The 22,713-nt window shown below is 46.1% G+C and overlaps 1 protein-coding gene across 14 annotated transcripts in view; it reads right to left on the bottom strand.

The window, feature by feature from the left end:
* Positions 1-22,713, bottom strand: part of LOC111841820 (disabled homolog 2-interacting protein-like) — a 213,930-nt gene that overhangs the window by 36,887 nt on the left and 154,330 nt on the right. For 13 of the 14 annotated variants that reach the window (XM_072714505.1, XM_023807871.2, XM_072714506.1 and 10 more), the window contains 2 exons: positions 4,113-4,266; positions 480-578 (listed from right to left, as the gene is read on the bottom strand). In XM_072714505.1, the coding sequence (XP_072570606.1) occupies positions 480-578; positions 4,113-4,266 (253 nt within the window). Of the gene's footprint in view, positions 1-479; positions 579-4,112; positions 4,267-18,045; positions 18,269-22,713 lie in introns of those variants that run through there. The other variant, XM_023807876.2, reaches the window with a different exon arrangement.

The raw sequence follows: 22,713 nt of genomic DNA, 5'->3' as shown, positions 1-22,713 counted from the left end.
AATGCGCCCGGTACTTCCTGACAGAGAGGGGTTTCTATCCATATGGCTGAGCCTGTCCCTACCGTGTTACCCGCCTACTCCATCATCGGGGTTACCTGACATGCCACCATCACTGGGGTTACCCGCCTACTCCATCACCGGGGTTACCTGACATGCCACCATCACTGGGGTTACCCGCCTACTCCATCATCGGGGTTACCTGACATGCCACCATCACTGGGGTTACCCGCCTACTCCATCATTGGGGTTACCTGACATGCCACCATCACTGGGGTTATCCGCCTACTCCATCATCGGGGTTACCTGACATGCCACCATCACGGGGTTACCTGCCTACTCCATCATCGGGGTTACCTGACATGCCACCATCACTGGGGTTACCCGCCTACTCCATCATCGGGGTTACCTGACATGCCACCATCACTGGGGTTACCTGCCTGCTCCATCAGTGGAGTTACCCACCACACCTCCATCCTCACCTTGTTTGGGTGCACGGCTCTCCGCAGATTCTCCATCCACTTGTCCCTCTCCGCTGACGAGCGACAGGAGAAACATTTACTTCCCGTTGAGGTGGTCACCTGAAACAAGTAGATGATATAAAAAATATACTAAAACTAGAAAATAAAATTCCTTTTTAGTTCTAATGCTTCTAGGGATCAATAAAGTACCATCTCATTGGATTTATTCATCACAGCATTGTTTAAGACTGAGTCGTATAGCTGGACAGTTTTCCTGAAGTCATCAAGGTTAAGTACCTTGCTTATGAGGCCTACAGCCCAGTCCCTCTGTGACTTGAACTAGCAACCATTAGGTTATGAGTGCAGCCCATTCACCCTGCCATTATTGTATAAAAACTGGACGCATTAAGCATCTACTCAATGACCCTGTAAAACTATCAGTAATACTAGCGTCACCAACAATTCTGCCCAGTGTCCTCTGTTCCGAATTAAGTGAAACAGTCGTTTCTATGGCCACTGCTAGGCCCAGATGGCAGAGGGCTGTCATTCTTACAGTCCCTAATTCCCCGTAAATGCCCTCACCCCCCGTATGCAGCAACCAAGGCAATGAACTGCATAATGCCCAGAGGTAGGGGAACGTGGTGGCCCAGCCAGGCGGGAAATGGGGTACCGGCAGGCAGCAGCCCTGGCAGCGAGCAAACAGAGCAGTGTAAACAAAGGGAGGACGAGCCCTTGGGGCTCCACCACGCTGCTCTGGCTTTGGCCATGCGACCCTCCCCCCGGGTGCCATCTCTCTTAAATTGTCAGCCAGACGACTTCAAATCAGATCCGTTCGCTCTACTGGCAAGTTTAGCCACAAGCACACATTTAATACATTTACACTAATGGGGGCCGACCTGCTCAACTGAGACGTCAACAAATATCTGTCCTGCTCTGATCCGCTTTTCACAAATACGAGAGTTCTGCCTTCAGCTGCAGCTCAACGTTTTCACACTGACACTCCCTCTGTCTCACACATAAACACTCACTTTCACACTCTGACACATAAATACTCACCGTCATGCACACACTCTTTCCCTCCCATTCACACAGTCACCCCCCCCCCACACACACACACAGTTTTTCTGTCTCCCTTTAAAAAATATAATAATAATAGTACATTTATCAAGCACTTTTCATTAGAAAAAATCTCAAACTGCTGACATAAATTCACACATTTAAACACACTTTAACCACACACGCCCTCTCTCACTATCTCTCTCTCACACACACACAGACACACACACACACACACACACACACTGCATAAAAAGCATGGCTGCAGCTGCACAGACCTGATGGATTGGGGAGGGGGGAGGTGGCAGCCTGCGGGTGAACAGGCAGGAATAACGAGTGCCAGGGGCCCGGCAGACGTGGCATCAGCCCTGGCTCACGCAGACTGCACGCGGAAAGAAATGAAGAGGAAGAGCTGGCATAGCATAGCCAGGGAGTGAGGGGACACTGGCTATTACAGGGGCCTGGGGACAGAGCGTAGTCAGTGAGTGAGGGGACACTGTGGCTATTACAGGGGCCTGGGGACAGAGCGTATCCAGGAGCGAGGGGACACTGGCTATTACAGGGGCCTGGGGACAGAGCGTATCCAGGGAGTGAGGGGACACTGGCTATTACAGGGGCCTGGGGACAGAGCGTAGTCAGTGAGTGAGGGGACACTGTGGCTATTACAGGGGCCTGGGGACAGAGCGTATCCAGGAGCGAGTGGACACTGGCTATTACAGGGGCCTGAGGACAGAGTGTATCCAGGGAGCGAGGGGACACTGGCTTTTACAGGGGCCTGGGGACAGAGCGTAGTCAGTGAGTGAGGGGACACTGTGGCTATTACAGGGGCCTGGGGACAGAGCGTATCCAGGAGCGAGGGGACACTGGCTATTACAGGGGCCTGGGGACAGAGCGTATCCAGGGAGTGAGGGGACATTGGCTCTTACAGGGGCCTGGGGACAGAGCGTAGTCAGTGAGTGAGGGGACACTGTGGCTATTACAGGGGCCTGGGGACAGAGCGTACCCAGGGAGCGAGGGGACACTGGCTCTTACAGGGGCCTGGGGACAGAGCGTATCCAGGGAGTGAGGGGACACTGGCTCTTACAGGGGCCTGGGGACAGAGCGTAGTCAGTGAGCAAGGGGACACTGGCTATTACAGGGGCCTGGGGACAGAGCGTACCCAGGGAGCGAGGGGACACTGGCTCTTACAGGGGCCTGGGGACAGAGCGTATCCGGGGAGCAAGGGGACACTGTGGCTATTACAGGGGCCTAGGGACAGAGCGTACCCAGAGAGCTAGGGGACACTGGCTATTACAGGGGCCTGGGGACAGAGTGTATCCAGGGAGCGAAGGGACACTGGCTATTTCAGGGGCCTGGGGACAGAACGTATCCAGGGCGCGAGGGGACACTGGCTATTACAGGGGCCTGGGGACAGAACGTATCCAGGGAGCGAGGGGACACTGGCTATTACAGGGGCCTGGGGACAGAGCGTATCCAGGGAGCGAGGGGACACTGGCTCTTACAGGGGCCTGGGGACAGAGCGTATCCAGGGAGCGAGGGGACACTGGCTATTACAGGGGTCTGGGGACAGAGCGTACCCAGGGAGCGAGGGGACACTGGCTCTTACAGGGGCCTGGGGACAGAGTGTATCCAGGAGCGAGGGGACACTGGCTATTACAGGGGCCTGAGGACAGAGTGTATCCAGAAGCGAGGGGACACTGGCTATTACAGGGGCCTGGGGGCAGAGCGTATCCAAGGAGCGAGGGGACACTGGCTATTACAGGGGCCTGGGGACAGAGCGTACCCAGGAGCGAAGGGACACTGGATCTTACAGGGGGCTGAGGGCTGAGCAGCAGGTGCAGCATAACTCCGAGGCCGCCTCTGCCTCCCTGCCTAAAGAGCCACCGAAACAGAGCCGACAGACTCTAGTAAAGACCAGTGTTCACATTTTGTTGTGCTCGGTTCTTAAAACAAATTCTGTCAAAACAATCTGCCCACGGATGATGTATTTATTTTTTGACATGACATGAAAAGCGCTTTCCCTCATAGTCCAGAGTGTTACATCAGTCCCCTCTTGAGTGAATTCGTCACCGACTAACGGGACGTGCAAGTGCTCGTTTGAGAGATGTTTTCTGCGCTCAGAGACACTAAATTTAGCCAAGAAGGCTAAAAAAGGGACATCTTCACAGAACAGCCGTTCCTGGCCTGAATTCCTGTAGCCCGACGATGCCTAAGAAATGCCGAGGATCCAAGAGGCAGACTCTGCCTGGCCGTCTAACAAATCGCTGATGCTGTGTATGAGGCGTTTATGAAATGGGAGCAGCGGCGATAAATATTTAATGTTTTGGCCGCCAGAGTAAATGGCTTCCTCAGGCAGACACTTTTGCAGTTTTAAGATAATTGGAGGCAGACTGAGCACTGGGTCAATACAACTAACAATAAATCTTACTGGCGTATAAATGAGGCAGCCAGAAAGCAGAGAGGGGTAAATGCAGGCCGGCTCTCAGATGCAGGCCGCCAGCAGTGATCACTGCAAGCCTTAGTGTGTAATTAGGATGGGATAGATGGACTTGGGGGAGAGCAGGGGACTGGTGCTGGGTGGGGCAGGTATCGGCTCACCTCGAAGCAGTAGTCCTGGCCTAAGATGCTGCTGTGAACGGGCTTAATCACCACCTCCTCCTCCATGCTGAGGTCCAGAGCTTCCACCGCACTGCTGGGGCTGAGCAAAGACTCGTGGGAGCGAGATTCCTTCAGTTTCGGCATCAGATGGGACCTGCAGTGGCAGGGGGTCAGAGAGATGAGCATGGAGGACAGCGGTGCAAGGCCTGCATTTCTGTTATGCCGAACCAAAATACACGCACACACAAACACACACCTGTACTCATAACTTTGTGGGGACTGTCCATTCATTTCTATGGGCAAAGCCCTAATTCCAATCACAACACTCTTATTCCCGACCCAGCCATAACATTAACCATAAGTAACTAAACAAAATACAAGACTTTTGGCATTTTTACTTTTTTTATTGCATCCACAGTATTTTATAAAGTTGAGCTTATCCAAATAGGGACCTGAAAAATGTCCCCAAATGTAAGGTAGTTTGAGGTTTTACCACACTTTGGGGACATTTTGGTCCCCAAATGTGATCTACACAAACCCACCCACCCACACACACACACACACACAACCTCCATTCGTCTTTCCAAGACACCGTAGGGGTCACCTGTCAGTCTCTATGGGATTCTATAGGAAGAGAAGCATTTGAATTCAGAACTTCTGAGCATCTTATATTAAACCCATTGAGCACATGATCTACAGTAAATCCGCTGTTTGCATACTAACTATTAGATATGTCAGAAGCCCCAAATGGCTTGTTTAGTGCAGATAACAATCTGAGATCTGCCTGCATCGTAACAAGCCGAGTCCAGGGCTGCCTTTCCCAAAATCTTCGTCGTGCTGCGATCTTCATCACTTCAGAAGTGCCCGGTGGGGCGGGCAGACCCACGGACAGATTAGCTTTCTGGGCTAAGCCCCTGATGTCATAAGATCCCAGCACAGCCCCTGTTAACCGAACAGCATGTACAGCAGCAGTGATGAGTTAAAAACAAGAGCAACAGACTTGAATTAGTTAATAGATCAGTTGAGAGAGAGGACAGGAGTCACAGCTGAAATAAATGTACAATGATCAAATGCAGGGCAGTAAGGCCTCCCTGACAGTCAGGTGACAGTACGCTTCTACAAATGTATTTGGCATCGACAGAAAACTCATTGATGAAGCACTGACAGTGTCTCTTTAAGGGTGAGAAAAGGAGCGCTCTCTCTCTCTCTCTCTCTCTCTCTCTCTCTCTCTCTCTCTGTCCAGGAGAAAATGCTGAGCAGCTATGCTTCCTGGGATCATCTGCTTGGGATTATTAGTCACTTTGGCCAAAGAGCCGCTAGTGATCTATTGGGAATGGAGATATTTTATTACACCACACAAAAAAAACTTCAGTGTGTGAACACAGTTAATTTGTATGGTGCTTTTGTTAAGCAGAGCAGACAATGAACTTTACATTTTCTTCTAAGAGTTCTAAAATATCGGCTGGGCCCTGATGAACAGCATGGAATAAAAAAATGTAACGAAACAGGGAAATAACAGACTGGGATTCAGAGCTTTTCATTGAGAGAATTAATTGACAGCAAGGGTCAAAGGCATAAAATAGGCATACATTGCGATTAGTATGTAAACTGATTTGTTATAAAAGGTTTGTGCAAATTGTGTGAAACGATCTACATTTCTGTGCGTTTCGACCCACCCTTTCTTATTAAGATCAGGGTATTGATGGTGCAGTGCTGTATCCAGGGAGAGATCAGGGGATACACACAGTGACTGCAGCCAGGGAGAGATCAGGGGATACACACAGTGACTGCAGCCAGTGAGAGATCAGGGGATACGCACAGTGACCACAGCCAGGGAGAGATCAGGGGAAACACACAGTGACCGCAGCCAGGGAGACATCAGGGGACACACACAGCGACTACTGACAGGGAGAGATCAGGGGATACGCACAGTGACTGCATCCAGTGAGAGATCAGGGGATACGCACAGAGACTGTTGACAGGTGCAGTGATGGCCAATTTTTACAGTAAATAATTTGAAAACAGAAGTGATATGGACATGGTACCAGCTGCCTCTGCCAAAGCTTGTCTGTAGCATGGCTCACACCTAATACACAGTTTTATGGAATAACACACGTAAAATATGCTTAAACCGCTTAACACCTTTCCTTACTGGTGCAGTGTCAGTGATTTCTCAGGGATTTCAAGTCAAGCCCAGAGCTTCCGAGAGCATCGTTCAGCTTGTGCCATTTTCTTACAGCTCTTCTGAATTGTTAAAGCACATTTGCTGAAACCTTCCATTCTTTTCTCAAAACAGTAAACACCAAACCCAATTTTCAAACTACATCCACAAAACCTTTGATTCGTTGTGAAACTATTTTATCTTTGCTCAAAACCAAACATTGCTTTCAGATCACACAATAAGCCATTCTACATAAACACTTACACACTGCAGAAAAAATTTAAAACAATATCAGTCAAAACTATGTTTAGATGTTTGCAAGAATGTGTTTGCACAATTATACTTAAAGCAATGTGGAATGTTTGCAGCATTCAGTACATTCAGACACTGAGACCTAGTTAGTCAGCAAATGCAAAAAGTATAATGTTAATGTCTTACCCAAGACAAACACACTTGTGCATTAAGATGTGATTCTTTATGGTTCTAAAAGATATCTTAAATGAGTTCATTTCCGCAAGTCTGTTTATTAAACGTAGGTTGAGATGGTGTCACAAAATGCCGGGAACCTTCAATCTTAAACCGAAAAGGAAGCATCCCAAGTCTCCAATGAGAAGCTCTTCTGTTGCACAAAACGAAATGTTAGGAGAAATGCTCTTAATGAAACAGGACCGGGTGGGGGAGTCTGCTAACGGCGGCGACAGTCTGCAGGCAGCACAAAGCCGGGACACAATCCCTCCGCGCCCAAGCCGACGTGGAGCGACTGCGGTGACCTGCGACTTCAAGCTGTATGCCGGAAAGGATGCTGCTGCCATATTGCTGCTGAAAGAGCATCAATTATTTCCTCTCTTCTCCTATGATAACAATAATGGAAGCAGCAGTGAGAGTCTGAGCCTTGAAAAGGTTTAAACTTAGAAAAAACAAGTGCTTAGCAATGCTTACCTGCATTTTCAGCTTTTTTTTGTGGCCCTTAAAGTTACAAACACAGCACAGCACTAGGAAATATTCTCAAAAGGATGATTCTTCTTTTCTGATAAGATCCCATTAGAAGCTTGGGTACATGGAAGAGGACAGGAAGACATTCAACCTTGGGGACGGACAGCCATTATGTAAATAACCTGACTATTTTATTTATCTCCTTGCAAACTCAATATCATGACCTTCAGCACAGCCCAGACCGATGGTTCCTAGATGGTTCTGGAATCAGGAGAGTTAAGTGCCTCTTAGGCTCTGGCTGTCAGACTTTCCCAGCTCATCTTTGCCGCCCATCTAATTAAATCGGACTTATTATCACAATCTGTAAGTTCCTGTTTCAGCTGAGCCCAGCAGACAGCGCCCGCTTCTCCTGTCTCATATCTTGTGGGCCCCGGAGTGGAGGTAGGGGGGTCTGAGGGGATGCAATCTGGTGGCGGTGCAGGCAGACAGCGCGTGGCCTCCGAGAAGGCCAGCATGGAAGATGAACATCCAGCAATCGGGAGGAATCACAAAATTAAAGAGCGGTGTCTCTGTGAGCACGGGCATGGAAGATGGAATGCATTACTAGCAGAGTTACGGCTGTATGTGGAGCAAAACCTGCAACGTTTTACTGATCCATATGCAACGATGATACGGTTATTCCCTATGTGCAGATCACACTGATTTAGAGCTGATTACAGTCATGTTTATATTCATGAATATAATCATGTACATGAAAATCAAGGGTAAAAATTACTATGGTTTTCCACATTTATATTCCAAAAAAATATTTCTATGGACTACAGAGAGAGAGGATGAGGCAAGAAGTTTTGGGAGTTTTGGGAGTGTGAGATTAGATATACACCGATTCCTGCCTGTAATGCATTGTATTCTCAGAGGTCAGATTCCACACGGTGAACCAGCATCACCACGTCGCCATTTCAGGTCTGAGGTCGGAAAGCCCAGACAGGTAGACACAAAGTGCCAAGACGTCACGCCTTGCTGGAACCAGCAGAGATGTTTGGTTTGGGTTCCAGCTTGCTGTGCTCTTCCAGTTTGATAAGGTGACACTCACCAGCCAAAGCTCACTGGATCACCTTAGTTAAATAACGGTGATGTATATCCATCATATCATATGAAAATATATAGGGCAAATTAGCCATTTTAAAAACAGACTTGTTCATTTTGTGATACTTTTCTCATTTTTGAAAACATTTTTCTCCACTATAAAAATATTTAACATACAATGCAGAGTTTTAATTGATTTCTCATACTTAAACAGACTCACATTTAGCACTGAATATTTAGGCATCACAGAGGATCTGCAGTAATGCAAAGTAATTCAGCCGCTGAAAAACATCAGTATCTGCATGCAATAATCCATAAGACGTGCTAAAAAAAGTTCCCTGCCAGCAGTAGAGAGGAAGTGGATGAAATCATCCTCTTCATTCTTTGCTCAGAAGTCAAGAATGAGTAGGTCCTTCAATACACGGCAATTCAAAGGTGCATCAGCTGGAGCTAGCTAATTTCATGAATAACCTTTTCACTATTTTATATTTACAGCATTTTCATGTTCTCTGAAGACTGCGCCTGTACAAACCGATTTTTTAACAAGGCAGAAATATACAAGTTACACAAGAGTACGTGTTATGGTTCAGAATATAATTAAATGTCACTGATATCAAATAAATCATTTGTAATCAGACAGCAGGCCTCTAATTTCAACACGGCAGTAGCTATCAGGGTAAACGGGGGACAAAATCTTATTAACCTCTTCATTTTAAAACATAAACGAGTTCTGAGAAATAATGTACTTTAGCCTGAGATATGTAAGAATCTGACCACTTAAAAGGTCAGACCTTAATTAGAATTCAGCACTTTGCCATTTGAATCTTCTGAAGAACATCTGGTGTGCATACAAGAAAAGAAGAAGGAACTTGAATGAGGTACTTGTGGTATTCAAGACTCCACCACTTGTGCATCTGATGTAAACACATGAGGAATGGGGCTTCGTGGGCAGCTGGGGGTTCTAACGCAGCTAGCCAGTTTCTCAAGGTAGCCGTTACGCTGCATCTGATGTCTAAGGTTAGGCGCATCCCAGAACCAAGCCAGAAAGGGCCCCTGTGTCGGACTGGGCCCCAGTATGCCAGGCCCCTGTGAGTCAGGCTCCTGTGAGCCGACCCTCTGCAAATCAGCCCTCAGTGAGACAGGCCCCTGTGAGCCGGGCCCCTGTGAGTCGGGCCACTGTGAGTCAGGCCTTAATGAGACAGGCCCCTGTGAGCTGGGACCCTGTGAGTCAGGCCTCAGTGAGACAGGTCCCTGTGAGCTGGGATCCTGTGAGCCGGGCCCTTGTAAGTCAGGCCTCAGTGAGACAGGCTCCTGTGAGTCAGGCCTCAGTGAGACAGGCTCCTGTGAGCCGACCCTCTGCAAATCAGGCCTCAGTGAGACAGGCTCCTGTGAGCCGGGCCCCTGTGAGGTGGGACCCTGTGAGCCATGGCCGGGCCCCAGTGAGCCGGTCCCCAGTGAGCCGGTCCCCAGTGAGCCTGGCCCCTGCACCCCGTGTCCTGCACAGCTACGACATGCTGCTGTGGGAGACCGGTGCTGTGCATCACTTTCACTGTTAGGAAGCCGCTGGTGATGGCTGGATCAGTGTAAACTGCTGTTACATTTCTATAAAGCTGTAATGAAATGCAAAGTCCCGTGAAAAGCAATCCAGCGTTATAAACATGCCACTTCTCTGTGGCTACACCTTCCTGCACTCGCAGCTCCTGTGCAGCCATGACTTATCGCTTATTTATTTCTTTTTTGTAGCTTCCTAATATCAGCTTCTGGACTAAAAGACAGATAATTAGAGTCCCTGTCGAATTCGGCAGGCGTCAGTATCACCCCAGCGACATACAGCTCGCACGTCAGCGGGCCGCGGATGTGCCTGGGGGTGGGGCCGCCCCTCCTTTTGAATACGCTTGGGGAAAATCAATAAACACTTCATAACACGGATCGGTCGATTCCTGGCTAGCGGCCCTTTGGTCTCCTGGTGACCTTGTCAGCTTTCAGAGACGCCACGGAAGGATAACCCCCCCCCCATTCCCAAGAAGGCCAGGCCTCCTGGCCCACAGAGAACCTCCACACGGCTTCCATGACGACACACAGAGTCTCCCAAATGACGGAGTCATGGAGATCTCACGGTGTCAGGTGAATCGTAGGATCTGGGAATCGTTTCCCCTTTGGCCGCTTACGGAACACAATAAAGACGTAATTATTCCATTCTACTCGTCTGGCAGCTATACATCATCTCCTCTGGCTCTCGAAGTGACGGTCCAGAGGCACGGCAGAATCTGCGGCTCATCATTGGCTGGCTTGTGGAGACCTTGCACGCTGGCCGTCGGCACGTCAAGCCGCCCGGACACCAGCGGCCGCCTGTGTGGATGACTGACGCCGCTGCCAATCGTCACACCGTCTGTTCTGGCCAGCCCCCTCCCACACGCTGCTTTTCCAGGCCGCCATGGAAGTCCATTGGCTCAGCTCTTTTTTTCTCCCCCCTTCCCCCCCAATGTGTATTCAACATAACAAATCCCAGTGGAACTGAGAGGCTTACAGCAATTCTTTCCCCACCCCTCCCCCCAGGAGTAAAGTTGGCTTAATTTGCTGGGTGCTGTGTTTCTGAGAGCAATGCTTTTTTTTTTTTCCAGAACAGCTTGTGTTCGCCTCCGCACGGTGGGGGATGCCGATTAACCCCCCTGTTTTACAAAGGCAGCCGGAGTCTGACTACGCAGCAGCTTCAAAACAGAGACTGCGTGCAGGTTCAGTCCGAGCCACCCAGCTAACGAGCTGCTGGTTAGAGAGCCTCCCTAGCAAAGACACGTCTGGACAGAAACGGAAAGTCGAGAAAAAAACACCGACCCTCGGGGGCTGGGAGGAACCCAGCTTTACATGTCAGACCATAATTATTTGCCTGTATTTAGCTGATCCAACATTCGGCTACTAGTATATGTGACTTCAGAACTAAAAGACTTTAGCTATGGTTAATTTAAAAGAAATGAATAAAATTATTCTTGATTATAGAAACACAACTGATTTGGAATAGAAGCTCTACAGGACAGCGACAGAAACACTTTTACTGTGAAGCAGTAAAACCTCTAACCTTCGAATGTATAAATGTGTAACGATTAGACAGATGGGATTTTTATTTTTTTGCTTTATAATAATGATGTCATCCTTGAGAAGGGAAAATCAAGTCCCACTGCCAGGGAGTTTACAAGCCCACCGGGAAAGACAAGGCCGAATAAAATCAATGCATTGCATTCTGGGAACCCAACTAGACATAACAAGAGGGTCACACTATACAAAATTAAAAGACATCAGCAAACACGAAATATGCAAGAGATTTTCCTGGTGGATCCTCCCCCCCCCCCCACACACACACACAAACAAGAAACATGCCTTTGAACAATGCAAGAGAACCAAGTGACCCAGCGGAGATCCACACAGACACTGGGAGAACATGCAAACTCTGCACACAGAGCCACAGCATCAATCACCCCCACAGTCCTGGGCTTTGAGGGCATAGACGCACCCCCAAGACACACCATCATGTCACTGACTCATTACAAAAGAATAAATCAACAACAACACTGACTCATCCAGATCTGGTCACTAGAAAATATCAACGCAATGCAATTCTTTCAGGAATTTGAAATTCAGGAAAGTCAACACAAACAAAATGGACTTCAACTCAAGCATTTTTTGATTATATTTATAAAATATTGTTCAGACTGGCTGTAAAGGAAACTCGTCTATTTATTGTTTATATAGCATAGATAGTTAATACTTTCTTTATAAATTATACATAAAACGATTGTGAAGCAACACTTGACAGGTAAAAAGATTTCAAAAACATGCCACGAAAAAATGTATTCTTTGTTGAATGGTTTTAAATAATTATACACTGTGAAGGGTTTGGGTTTGTAAGCAACTACAGCAGGAATGCAGTGGTCAAGCTACCAGGAGGCAGGAGGGATCCATGCTCTAAGGGACAAAATATACCTACAGCAAATGTCTCACAATCCTTCTTACAGAGCAAATCCAACATCCTGGCTCTTCTCATGCTGCTAAAGACGTGCCTTCAGCAAGGTGGAAGGTGACGTCAAACCTCTTACGCAAAACACTGTCGCAACAGGTGAGGATCCGCGAGGTAAACCCACTGACACACAGACAGTAAGCCAATCAAAAATAAAACAGAAAGGTGAAAAGAGTTCCTTTATCGCTCTGGGTAATGCGGGGCCTTTACTGACTCCGTACGATTATCAAAAGATGAGCTGTCCTACTCCCGAGGCTAACAGGAGAGCTAGCGAGTTAGCATGGTGAGGGACGCATGTGGAACCTTTCCCTTGCCACCCACTGTGACGCAGCAAGGGCAGAGGCAGACTCTGTTTTTCTCTGCCTGCCCCCATGGAAGGTCATTAATGACAAGACTGCTACAGAGCATGTGAAAGGACAGCAATCTGGCTAGCTAACAGCTAACAGGCGTCATAACGATAAGAGGGACCTATTAAAGAAAGCCACTGCCCAGAGTGATGTCTTAGCGACTGAAGCTGAGTTACTGAAGTGGTAGGGACAGAATGGCTGAATTCTCACCCCCTCCACTTTACTAGTGGATGGACAGATTAGTATGGTGGAGGAAAAACAGATAATACTACCAGCATTCATATAGCATGATTACAACTGTATAAATTTGGGGTATAAAGCTAAAATTCCACAATCATTTTCTGAAAAATAAAAGATTTCTAACAACTGCTGTTGCACAGTGGCAAATGAGACTGATGAAATAAAACTGATATCCATTTATTCAGCAAACTGACATGACATTTTATTGGTTCCAGCTGACATGGGTTCTACAGGGGGCCTGCATTCTACCCCAGGGGTACAACATGGATGGAGCTCCAGTCCATTACAGGGCAAATACACACTATCATGTTTTATCGCAATACAAAGACACCAGTTACCCTGACTAAATGTTTTTGAGCTGTGGACGGAAAATGGAGCACCTAGAGAAAGCCCACACAGCATGGGGAGAACATGCAAGCTCCCCACAAAGAGCAGAGGTGGGATTTCAGCCCCACAACCATGCAGGTGCGAGGCTACAGTGGTAACAGATGAGCATCGCGCCACCGCCCTTACAGTTCACAGACTTCATAAAAGTTTTCAGAAGCACCCAAGTTCAAAGGCATTGACACTCTTCCTGTCACGATTCTTCACTCCACATAATTTAGAGCTGGAAAATATCACATTCAGAATACTTCTCATCTTTGTTCTGAGAGATACATCAGCACTTCCCAAGATATTTCTAGGTCCTTCATTGCAGTGCCAGTCTGTAACACTTCTTGACTCTTGGATCCTTTGGTGTTGATGACCTTTCCAGTCCAACTCCACTCACATAGCAGGTTGAATAGAGATGGTGAAAATATACATTTGTCCAGCTCCTCTACCAATATGGAATCACTCACTTTCTTCATATTCTGTCATAATTTTGACTACTTCTCCAGCGTGGAGATTCCACATAGAGACAAATAAAATGCGTCTGCTACACCCATTTGCCTGGTAATATTGTTTGAAATGGTCAATACAATCAAAGGCTTTGTAGTTATTAATAAAGCACATGTTGACCTCCTTCTGGCATTCTTTGGTTATTCTGAATATCCTTTGTAGGCTGGCAGTGAAGTTTCTTGTTCCTTGGCCTTGGTGAATTGAGCTTATAAAGCAGGCAATTTGGACTCTAATCTTTGTTGAATGATCTTTGGCATAATATTGCTGGCATGTGATATGACGGAAATTGTACGACAGTTGGCACACTTGATCAGTTCTCTTTTCCTTGGTATTAGATCCCTACTGTTGATGTTTCCTCGGTCCTGTTTCTTTTTTCTTAGGTGTTTTCTCTTGTGCTAAAGAAGCCACAAGAGATGCAATTTGTTTTCCATCCCAGCTAGGCCCTTCTCCACTACTATTCCCAGGTAACATGGTATTCTTCCTCAGAGTCAGTTAGTCATATATGTGTGTGTGTGTGTGTGTGTGTGTGTATATATATATATAGATCGTGCAGCAAAGATTTACAGCTTCACAGACTGTAATCACAGATTTTACCAGGTTTCCACAGCAGACATAAACAGTTTGATCTGAATTAGTTAGTCGAACATTTGTGAATGGTGCCACTGACTCTCTTTTTAAAGGTATTTACCCAAATCCATCCATCAATCCATCTTCCAATGAGATTCAGGGAAAATAAAACCCTGAAGCCTGCTATATGTAACACAGGGCACAAGGCGGGAGAAGGTCCTGTCTGGAATGCCAACATCCTGCAGTGTGCACGCACACACAGACTGAAGTGTATGAGGGGCCGCTAGGGACTGTATTCAGAATTACCATCCATATGTGTGTGTGTGTGTGTGTGTGTATGTGTGTGAAACCATGCATAAATATATATGAAACCAAAATCCTTCACATAGTACACTGAAAACAATTGAAAATGTATTCATTCACATACACAACTGAAAAGCTCTCACAAACACTAGTGAAACCTTCCACACATACTACTGAAACGCTTTCACACAAACAACTGAAAAGCTCTCACAAACACTAGTGAAACCTTCCACGTACTACTGAAACGCTTTCACACAAACAACTGAAAAGCTCTCACAAACACTAGTGAAACCGTCCACACATACTACTGAAACGCTTTCACACAAACTGAAAAGCTCTCACAAACACTAGTGAAACCTTCCACGTACTACTGAAACGCTTTCACACAAACAACTGAAAAGCTCTCACAAACACTAGTGAAACCTTCCACGTACTACTGAAACGCTTTCACACAAACAACTGAAAAGCTCTCACAAACACTAGTGAAACCTTCCACACATACTACTGAAACGCTTTCACACAAACTGAAAAGCTCTCACAAACACTAGTGAAACCTTCCACACATACTACTGAAACGCTTTCACACAAACAACTGAAAAGCTCTCACAAACACTAGTGAAACCTTCCACACATACTACTGAAACGCTTTCATACAAACAACTGAAAAGCTCTCACAAACACTAGTGAAACCTTCCACACATACTAGTGTTTGTGAGAGCTTTTCAGTTGTGTATGTGAATGAATATATTTTCAGTTGTTTATATGAGCCTTTATTTTGTTTATTATGTGAGAGTCTTTCAGTAGTAGATGCTTTCACTCGTAAGTGTGTACAGTTTTCAGTGTACTATGTGAAGCATTTTGGTTTCATATATGTTTATGCATGGTTTCACAGATGTATTTGCATGGTAATTCTGAATAAAGTCCCTAACGGCCCCTCATAGAAGTGCATCAGAATGAAAACAAAAAAAGCAAAAAACCAGCTTATGAAAAAGTACATGTACCGTAAATCTGATAGATTTCCATACAGCTCAGCCACTGACAAAAGTCTTTCTGTGCAAAGGCTGAATCCCACATCTCTATGCCATAAGCTGGTTGTGACCAGAGGTTCCTCAGCAGGTCACTGTAATTGACGTTCACTCTGATAGCCGACTGTACAGGCGCCCCCTACAGACAGGCCCCGTGCCCGCAGCTTGCTAGTAAATATGCACCATTCCACAAACTGGAACCTGAGCACAGTCCTGCAAGGTCTGCAGCGCTTACTCCATCTTTAAGATACATGAGGCGCCCCCTACAGAGAGGTCCCGTGCCAGCGGCCTGCTAGTAAATATGCACCATTCCACAAGCTGGAACCTGAGAGTGGTCCTGCGAGGTCTGCAGCACTTACTCCATCTTTAAGATACATGAGGCGCCCCCTACAGAGAGGTCCCGTGCCAGCGGCCTGCTAGTAAGTATGCACCATTCCACAAACTGGAACCTGAGCACAGTCCTGCAAGGTCTGCAGCGCTTACTCCATCTTTAAGATACATGAGGCGCCCCCTACAGAGAGGTCCCGTGCCAGCGGCCTGCTAGTAAGTATGCACCATTCCACAAACTGGAACCTGAGAACAGTCCTGCGAGGTCTGCAGCACTTACTCCATCTTTAAGATACATGCAGGGGGCACAGCGAATAGAGGAGCCCGACACCAGATACGCAGAACTGACTAATCAGAGCTGAAAATGGGGGGGGGGGGGGGGGGGGGTCTTCAGCTTATTCAGCGATTTCATAAAATGTTGAGATACAGATAAGACCTGCGATCTGCCAACACAAGGCAGGACAGGAAACTGTAAGCACAATAGATTTGTGAAACAATCTTAAGAAAAAAAGGCAGTCAAACATAGAATTTATCTGTGATCAGGGGCAAAATTTTATTTTTTTAATTATTCTAACCACAGAATACTGTTCAAATTTCACATGCATTTGTCTGCAGCTTCACTGACTGACTGCAGAGATAACATTTTCTGGACTGTTTTGGACTAGTGAAGAGATCTGCAACGAAATGCAAATTTCTCAGTGAATTTCAGAAGGCATATAAAGAAGTAAATAACGAAACAAATTCGAAGTGAAACAAATTCAACAGAGCCACATGGCAACACTCAGTATAACCAATCCAAGCCACTAAAGAAAATTGCGTCCGTGGTTACAAGAAACGCAGTGGGGAAATTGCTATCAAGTAATCTTTCGTTTAAGCTTGAATTCCCCCTCAATTAAACAGCAATGCAGACCTGCACAACAGCCGACTACTTAGTATTACGCTGCTGTTATATAAAGACCGTGGAGTATAACTTTAATCAAGGAAGGCAAAGTAAAAATACAAATCGTAAAAAAAAATAATTTACATACAGGGAACTACGCAATAAGGCAAGTACACAAGGGTCATACTGCTCACGACAGCAATTAAAATTCTGGTAATATGAAGGACTTTAGGAGACAGCCCTAGCTGCATGCGATGTTAATTTCATTTCTGATTTATGATAAAAGCAGCTGAGGACTGCGACCGGTCCCTTCCGATCAAGGTACCAAGAACTGTACCTAAGGCTTACCTGTCCACGTAAGAAGACAGCTGCGCACATTTGTTACAGCAGAAGGTGTACTGTAAGACAGACATTATTATACGCGTTACGATTCTCCTGCTTCGCAAAAGTCTTTCTGCGTAGTATGACGGAGGAGCCGGCTCTGGGGCTGGTAACAGCAGGGCTACAGTCATTTGCAACCGATATTATTTTATCCCTGACCAGCATCCCACCCCTGGCTTCCCGATAGATATGCTGCATGAGAAGTGTCCGCACAGACGGGATGGTACCAGCAAACGAAGTATTAAATACCCCCCTTTGCCACGGCACCGCTAGATAATTAACCAACCCGGATCGCGCACGGAAAGATAATGCGGGCATTTTGTTCAGCTGATATTTCACTTTTCAAAGATATCCCCTAGCCGGATTGCAAAGATTAAGCATGCACCGCAGCGTTAAAAAAATTATAAACGCATTTTCAGTGTATTGTACATTTTTTTTGTTCACTTTCACCGCGATGAAACACCATTCGATTCCCCATGTTACAGCTCCACCAGTATGCTTTTTATTACTGCAATTCCTGTATTTCCATAACATCATCCATGGCGTGTAAGTATCCCCACTAAATCAGGTATCGCATTTGATATTAAAACTCCGATCGCACAAGAGTCGGTGAGCCAATTTGTAAGGAATAAATCAAAGCATGTAATATTATGAATAATCCACAAAAGGAACTGAAAACAAAGTACAGGTAATTCTTCTCTCCACCAATCACTAGTGCATAAGGTAAATGAACTATATTATTGTTGTAACTATAAACCATTTAACTACCACATACAAAAAGCCATAAACGCTTACGGTTTATTAAAGCGATGAAACATTGCAGCCCGGAAAGAATCGCTGATTCCCGAAGGTGCGGGTTTCCAAAAACGTGCCCATTTCTCTTTAACTGCTCTTATCCCTGCATGCGACTGTTTTAACAAACGTGCAAAGAGACGGTGTTTGGGGCCGGCCTCTCGGCTCGGCTCGGCTCGTATACACCCCGGGGATAATGTGCTGCGTTTGAAACACACCCTCCGCCCAAATCGCACACATCGCATTTAAAAGGATAGCGCTCCATTTCCCAAGGTCTCTGTCCTTCGTACTGCATATTCCGAAAAATACATGTATCATATAGGTCATATACCCTGGTGAAAGTGGCCGATTGCATTGCAATTCTTAAAAATTTAAGGAAAAAAATAAAGTTAATTCCATAATCCAATGTTAAAGTAAGCATGATAGATAAATATGTCTGCATTTACAACAACACAATGCAAATTTGAAAAAAAAAATGAGAAAGTCATTTTCTTTTTTTGCGCGAAAGTAATTTTAATAAAATAAGAAAGCTGTAATTCGACTTTTCCTGCAAATTGTTAGGGAGCTACTGTACCTTGTCTTGCCCTTTTACATGAGTGATCCATCCCAAAACTGGACATGCCTGCACTTAACACGTTTGTATCGTCAACCCCAGCCTGACATACCAAACTACTTCATTTCATTCATACCAGGAAACATCAGCGCAAAAGACCATCTTCACAGTACAGTACACTTTGAGCTGTAACCGCTGCTGCTCGTCTTTCTGGTGGATTTATACACGCAAGTTTCGAACAGCGTTGTTTATGAACCGGACTTGGAAACAGCGCATTTAAGTGCATACAGTAATAGCTAAATGTCAGATTATAAAGTATAGATGTCAATCATTTACCTAGAGGGACCTACAGCTAAATGTAATGTGTTTTAGCATTGTAGACATCCATTACTATCCATCATTCTATACACAGGCCAGCATTACTTCTCGGTTGAGGTATGTCGAGGGAGGCTGCTGGTGACGTTACAGCAAATCAGCAGATACTTGGAAACGTATCTGCCGCTCCCGCCGCTTCGTGTGTTAAGATCGTTAATTGCCGTTTTTATCTGGGCGGTTTTGGATTCTATGCCGAGAGATTAGTCATGGAAACTAATAATTCTAGTTAGCTCTGACACTGCTACCCTATGATCGCCATGGAAAATCAAATATACCATGTCTAGTTCATCCCAGTTGGCACCTCATCTCACTGTACAGCACCTTCTGATTTACCCAAACTTCCTGTTTTATAAACGCATATTTACTCCTCTCCTAACCAAGCATGTTATGCTCAAGTGTTTAGTTTTTACTGTGCGCTATAAACTGCATACCTCACACAACCTTTCCTGAGGCTGATTATGCTGTGCGTTATACTTCACTGAGAAAAAAAATAAACCATCTGTTGGATTTACTGACTCTATTTAAATCCTCTGGATTATACAATCTGAGAATTGAGACCTATGGAAAATCAGGTTAAAAATGAGTGTCTAACAAAATTACTACATACAACTGAACACAACAATTGTTATACATTAAAATGATCCAACTATAACATCCTTAAAAGTCTTTTGTGTTTTGTTTGTACACTTAATTGATTTTCCAATAACTAGAATGACATAAAATGATACATTTGTATTACACGATGAGCCAATAAAATATTTAAAATGAAACAACTAAAGACCCCACTGGACTGGAACCTTAAAAAAATAAATAGATTTCTTAGAGTAAAGACTTGGTTGTGTTGAAAGGCCTTGTGTAACGTGCCGAGCGCATGGCAGACAGGTTATTTCACAGATAGCCATTTCACACCAGGGCTGGTGCCCTTGCCGAGCGTTGTTGCATTCTCTCAGAGTGAGCCGTGGACGTTTTGGTGAGATGGTGCTTGGCAGAGTAGGTGCAGCCAGGAAGGCAATTCACACTTTTTCCTGGTGGAAAAGTGGTGCATGGAAAAATGACAGTTTACTTTGGCATCGCAAGCTGATTTGAACCATTTCACAGCTGAAGAGCAGTGTGGTGAGTGTGACTTAAAAGCTTCAGTCGCCACGTGCAGTCCGTGACCAGCTGCAGAGAGACAGTGCCTGCGACAGGTACTGCACCCCATCTTGTCGCATTTTTAAACAGTCGTTGTTCCTCTTTTGCAGAGGAATGCTTCCATATCATGCTCAGGGTGGGCATTAAGTTATGAACTGGGCTCCTAAACAAATCCCTAATTATCATGAGTAATTTTCCAAGAGGTTCCCAGAGTCGAAATAGAGTTTTATCACCACTATTAAAAATAACAATACGTGTTAAGTGGTGCTGATGTAAGATGAAAACCACAAACTCGCTCAGCGGCGACTAGTGAATTACACACCAGATGTGGTGTATTTAAAGAGCTTGTTTTGAGTAGCCTATCCAGACACTTCTGTTAACCACAAATGTAATGCAGGACCACGGCGAGTCTAGGGCCAATCACAGGAAACACTGGGCATGTATTTGAGTAGCTGGAGGGAAACCCCCCACAAAGGGAACAGCACCCACAGAATGAGAGGTGAGAAAGGAGCCACACGCTACGTAGCCAAGCGCTACGGAGCCACATGCTACAGCTCCACACGCTACGAAGCCACGCGCTACGGAGCCACGCGCTACGGAGCCACACGCTACGTAGCCAAGCGCTACGGAGCCACATGCTACAGCTCCACACGCTACGGAGCCACACGCTACAGAGCCACACGCTACGGAGCCACGCGCTATGGAGTCACGCGCTACGGAGCCACACGCTATGGAGCCACACGCTATGGAGCCACACACTATGGAGCCAAGCGCTACGGAGCCACATGCTACAGCTCCACACGCTAGAGCCACACGCTACGGAGCCACGTGCTACGGAGCCACGCGCTACGGAGCCACGCGTTACGGAGCCACATGCTACAGCTCCACACGCTACAGTGCCACACGCTACAGAGCCACACGCTACAGTGCCACACGCTGCAGAGCCGCACGCTACAGAGCCGCACGCTACAGAGCCGCACGCTACGTCACCTTGCCACCTGTTTAATGCCATCGTCTTATTTAATGCATATTACTTGGATTGTCAATTGCAGCAATATCAGAAAAAATATCCAAATAAACTAGCATTTGACATTCAAGTAGTACTCATCCATCTATCTGGTTTCAATAACCAATTATCCGGTTCAAGGTGCCAACGAGATAGCAGCCTATCCCAGGAAGTACAGGGCGTGGGGAAACCCCGAACAAAATGCCAGTATTCAAGACACGCACTTAAAGAAATATTAGCTCTATTTTTCCAGAAGTTCCTCGACTGGTCACTAGCATCCTGGACCCGGTTTCTTGTAACCTTCTTAACGCTACGTTGTTCATAAGCTCTATGTTAATAGACAGAAATTACGAACAACGTAGCTTTAAGGTTTCGAGAAACTGGGCCCTGGTCTTTAACCTGGTTTTTGACTAACAACGATCTTGTTGGTGCACGTCTCATTTGCTAAACGGTGACACCAAAGAGGCGTTTTTTAGACTCAATTAAATTCTCTGTACTTAGTACTTAAAACTATCAATCTATAAAAAGTTCCCGCTGGCATTCAGATTGGAAAAAAAACAGGGAGACACTGGGGAGAGAATGGAAATGGAAAACTCAAGCCTGCCAAGAAATTTCTTAAACCAACCCAAAGCAGCACAAACGATTACAGCACCACATCTGCTCTGATATGGTATATATCTGCTAGTGCTACTGATCATCAGCTGCTACGAGGCTAAATAAACAGCTTCTCTTCACAAGGCTAAACGATAAACATCTAAACTGTGCCTGTGTAATCTGGACCCAGTGAAGAGGTAACCCTGGTGGATTCTGCCTTAGTGTCCTCCGATAATACGGTGTGTACTGCACCTTGAGACATTTCTGACCAGGTTTCTGCGCTGTCCTATCATGTGGCTTCGCTGGTTCTCCTCACAAAGCAGATTGGCTGTCAGCTCTGCCACGGTTGCCCAGTTTCTGCACTGTCCTATCATGTGGCTTCGCTGGTTCTCCTCACAAAGCAGATTGGCTGTCAGCTCTGCCACGGTTGCCCTGTTTCTGCACTGTCCTATCATGTGGCTTCGCTGGTTCTCCTCGCAAAGCAGATTGGCTGTCAGCTCTGCCGCGGTTGCCCCGTTTCTGTGCTGTCCTATCATGTGGCTTCACTGGTTCTCCTCGCTCTGCCTTCACAGGCCCAGGCCTGCTTGTCCTACTGCCCTGTGTTGTGGCCCCCAGGCCCCAGGAAACTTGCCTCCGTTCAGAGCTGTGCATTCCTCAGAGAACATGTGGCCGATCAGCCGTAACTGGGGGGGGGCAGGGGGGGATATTTGGACAGCTTGACACCCCAAGGAACAGCAATGTCAGTTTTGAGTATGAAACACATCCAGACATATCCCTCGCTCAGAGAACTGACTTACATAAGAACTGACATAAAAAATCTGACATGACCAAATATGTTTGCAAAAGATTCTAAAAGCAATGGGATCAAGAAACTGCATATATCAAGTTGCGTGCTCATTTTTTTGTCATATCATCATTAGTAGTGAATTAATCCCTATATTTGTCCACCTGAACACACCCGACTATGTACCAATCCCACTGGTAAATATCAGTATATCTTTATAAATGTTAA

Source organism: Paramormyrops kingsleyae, chromosome 7, assembly GCF_048594095.1.
Source record: "Paramormyrops kingsleyae isolate MSU_618 chromosome 7, PKINGS_0.4, whole genome shotgun sequence".
NCBI classification, from domain to species: domain Eukaryota; kingdom Metazoa; phylum Chordata; class Actinopteri; order Osteoglossiformes; family Mormyridae; genus Paramormyrops; species Paramormyrops kingsleyae.
Note: the sequence above shows the minus strand (reverse complement) of the source record. Positions and strands in the feature narration are given on the sequence as shown.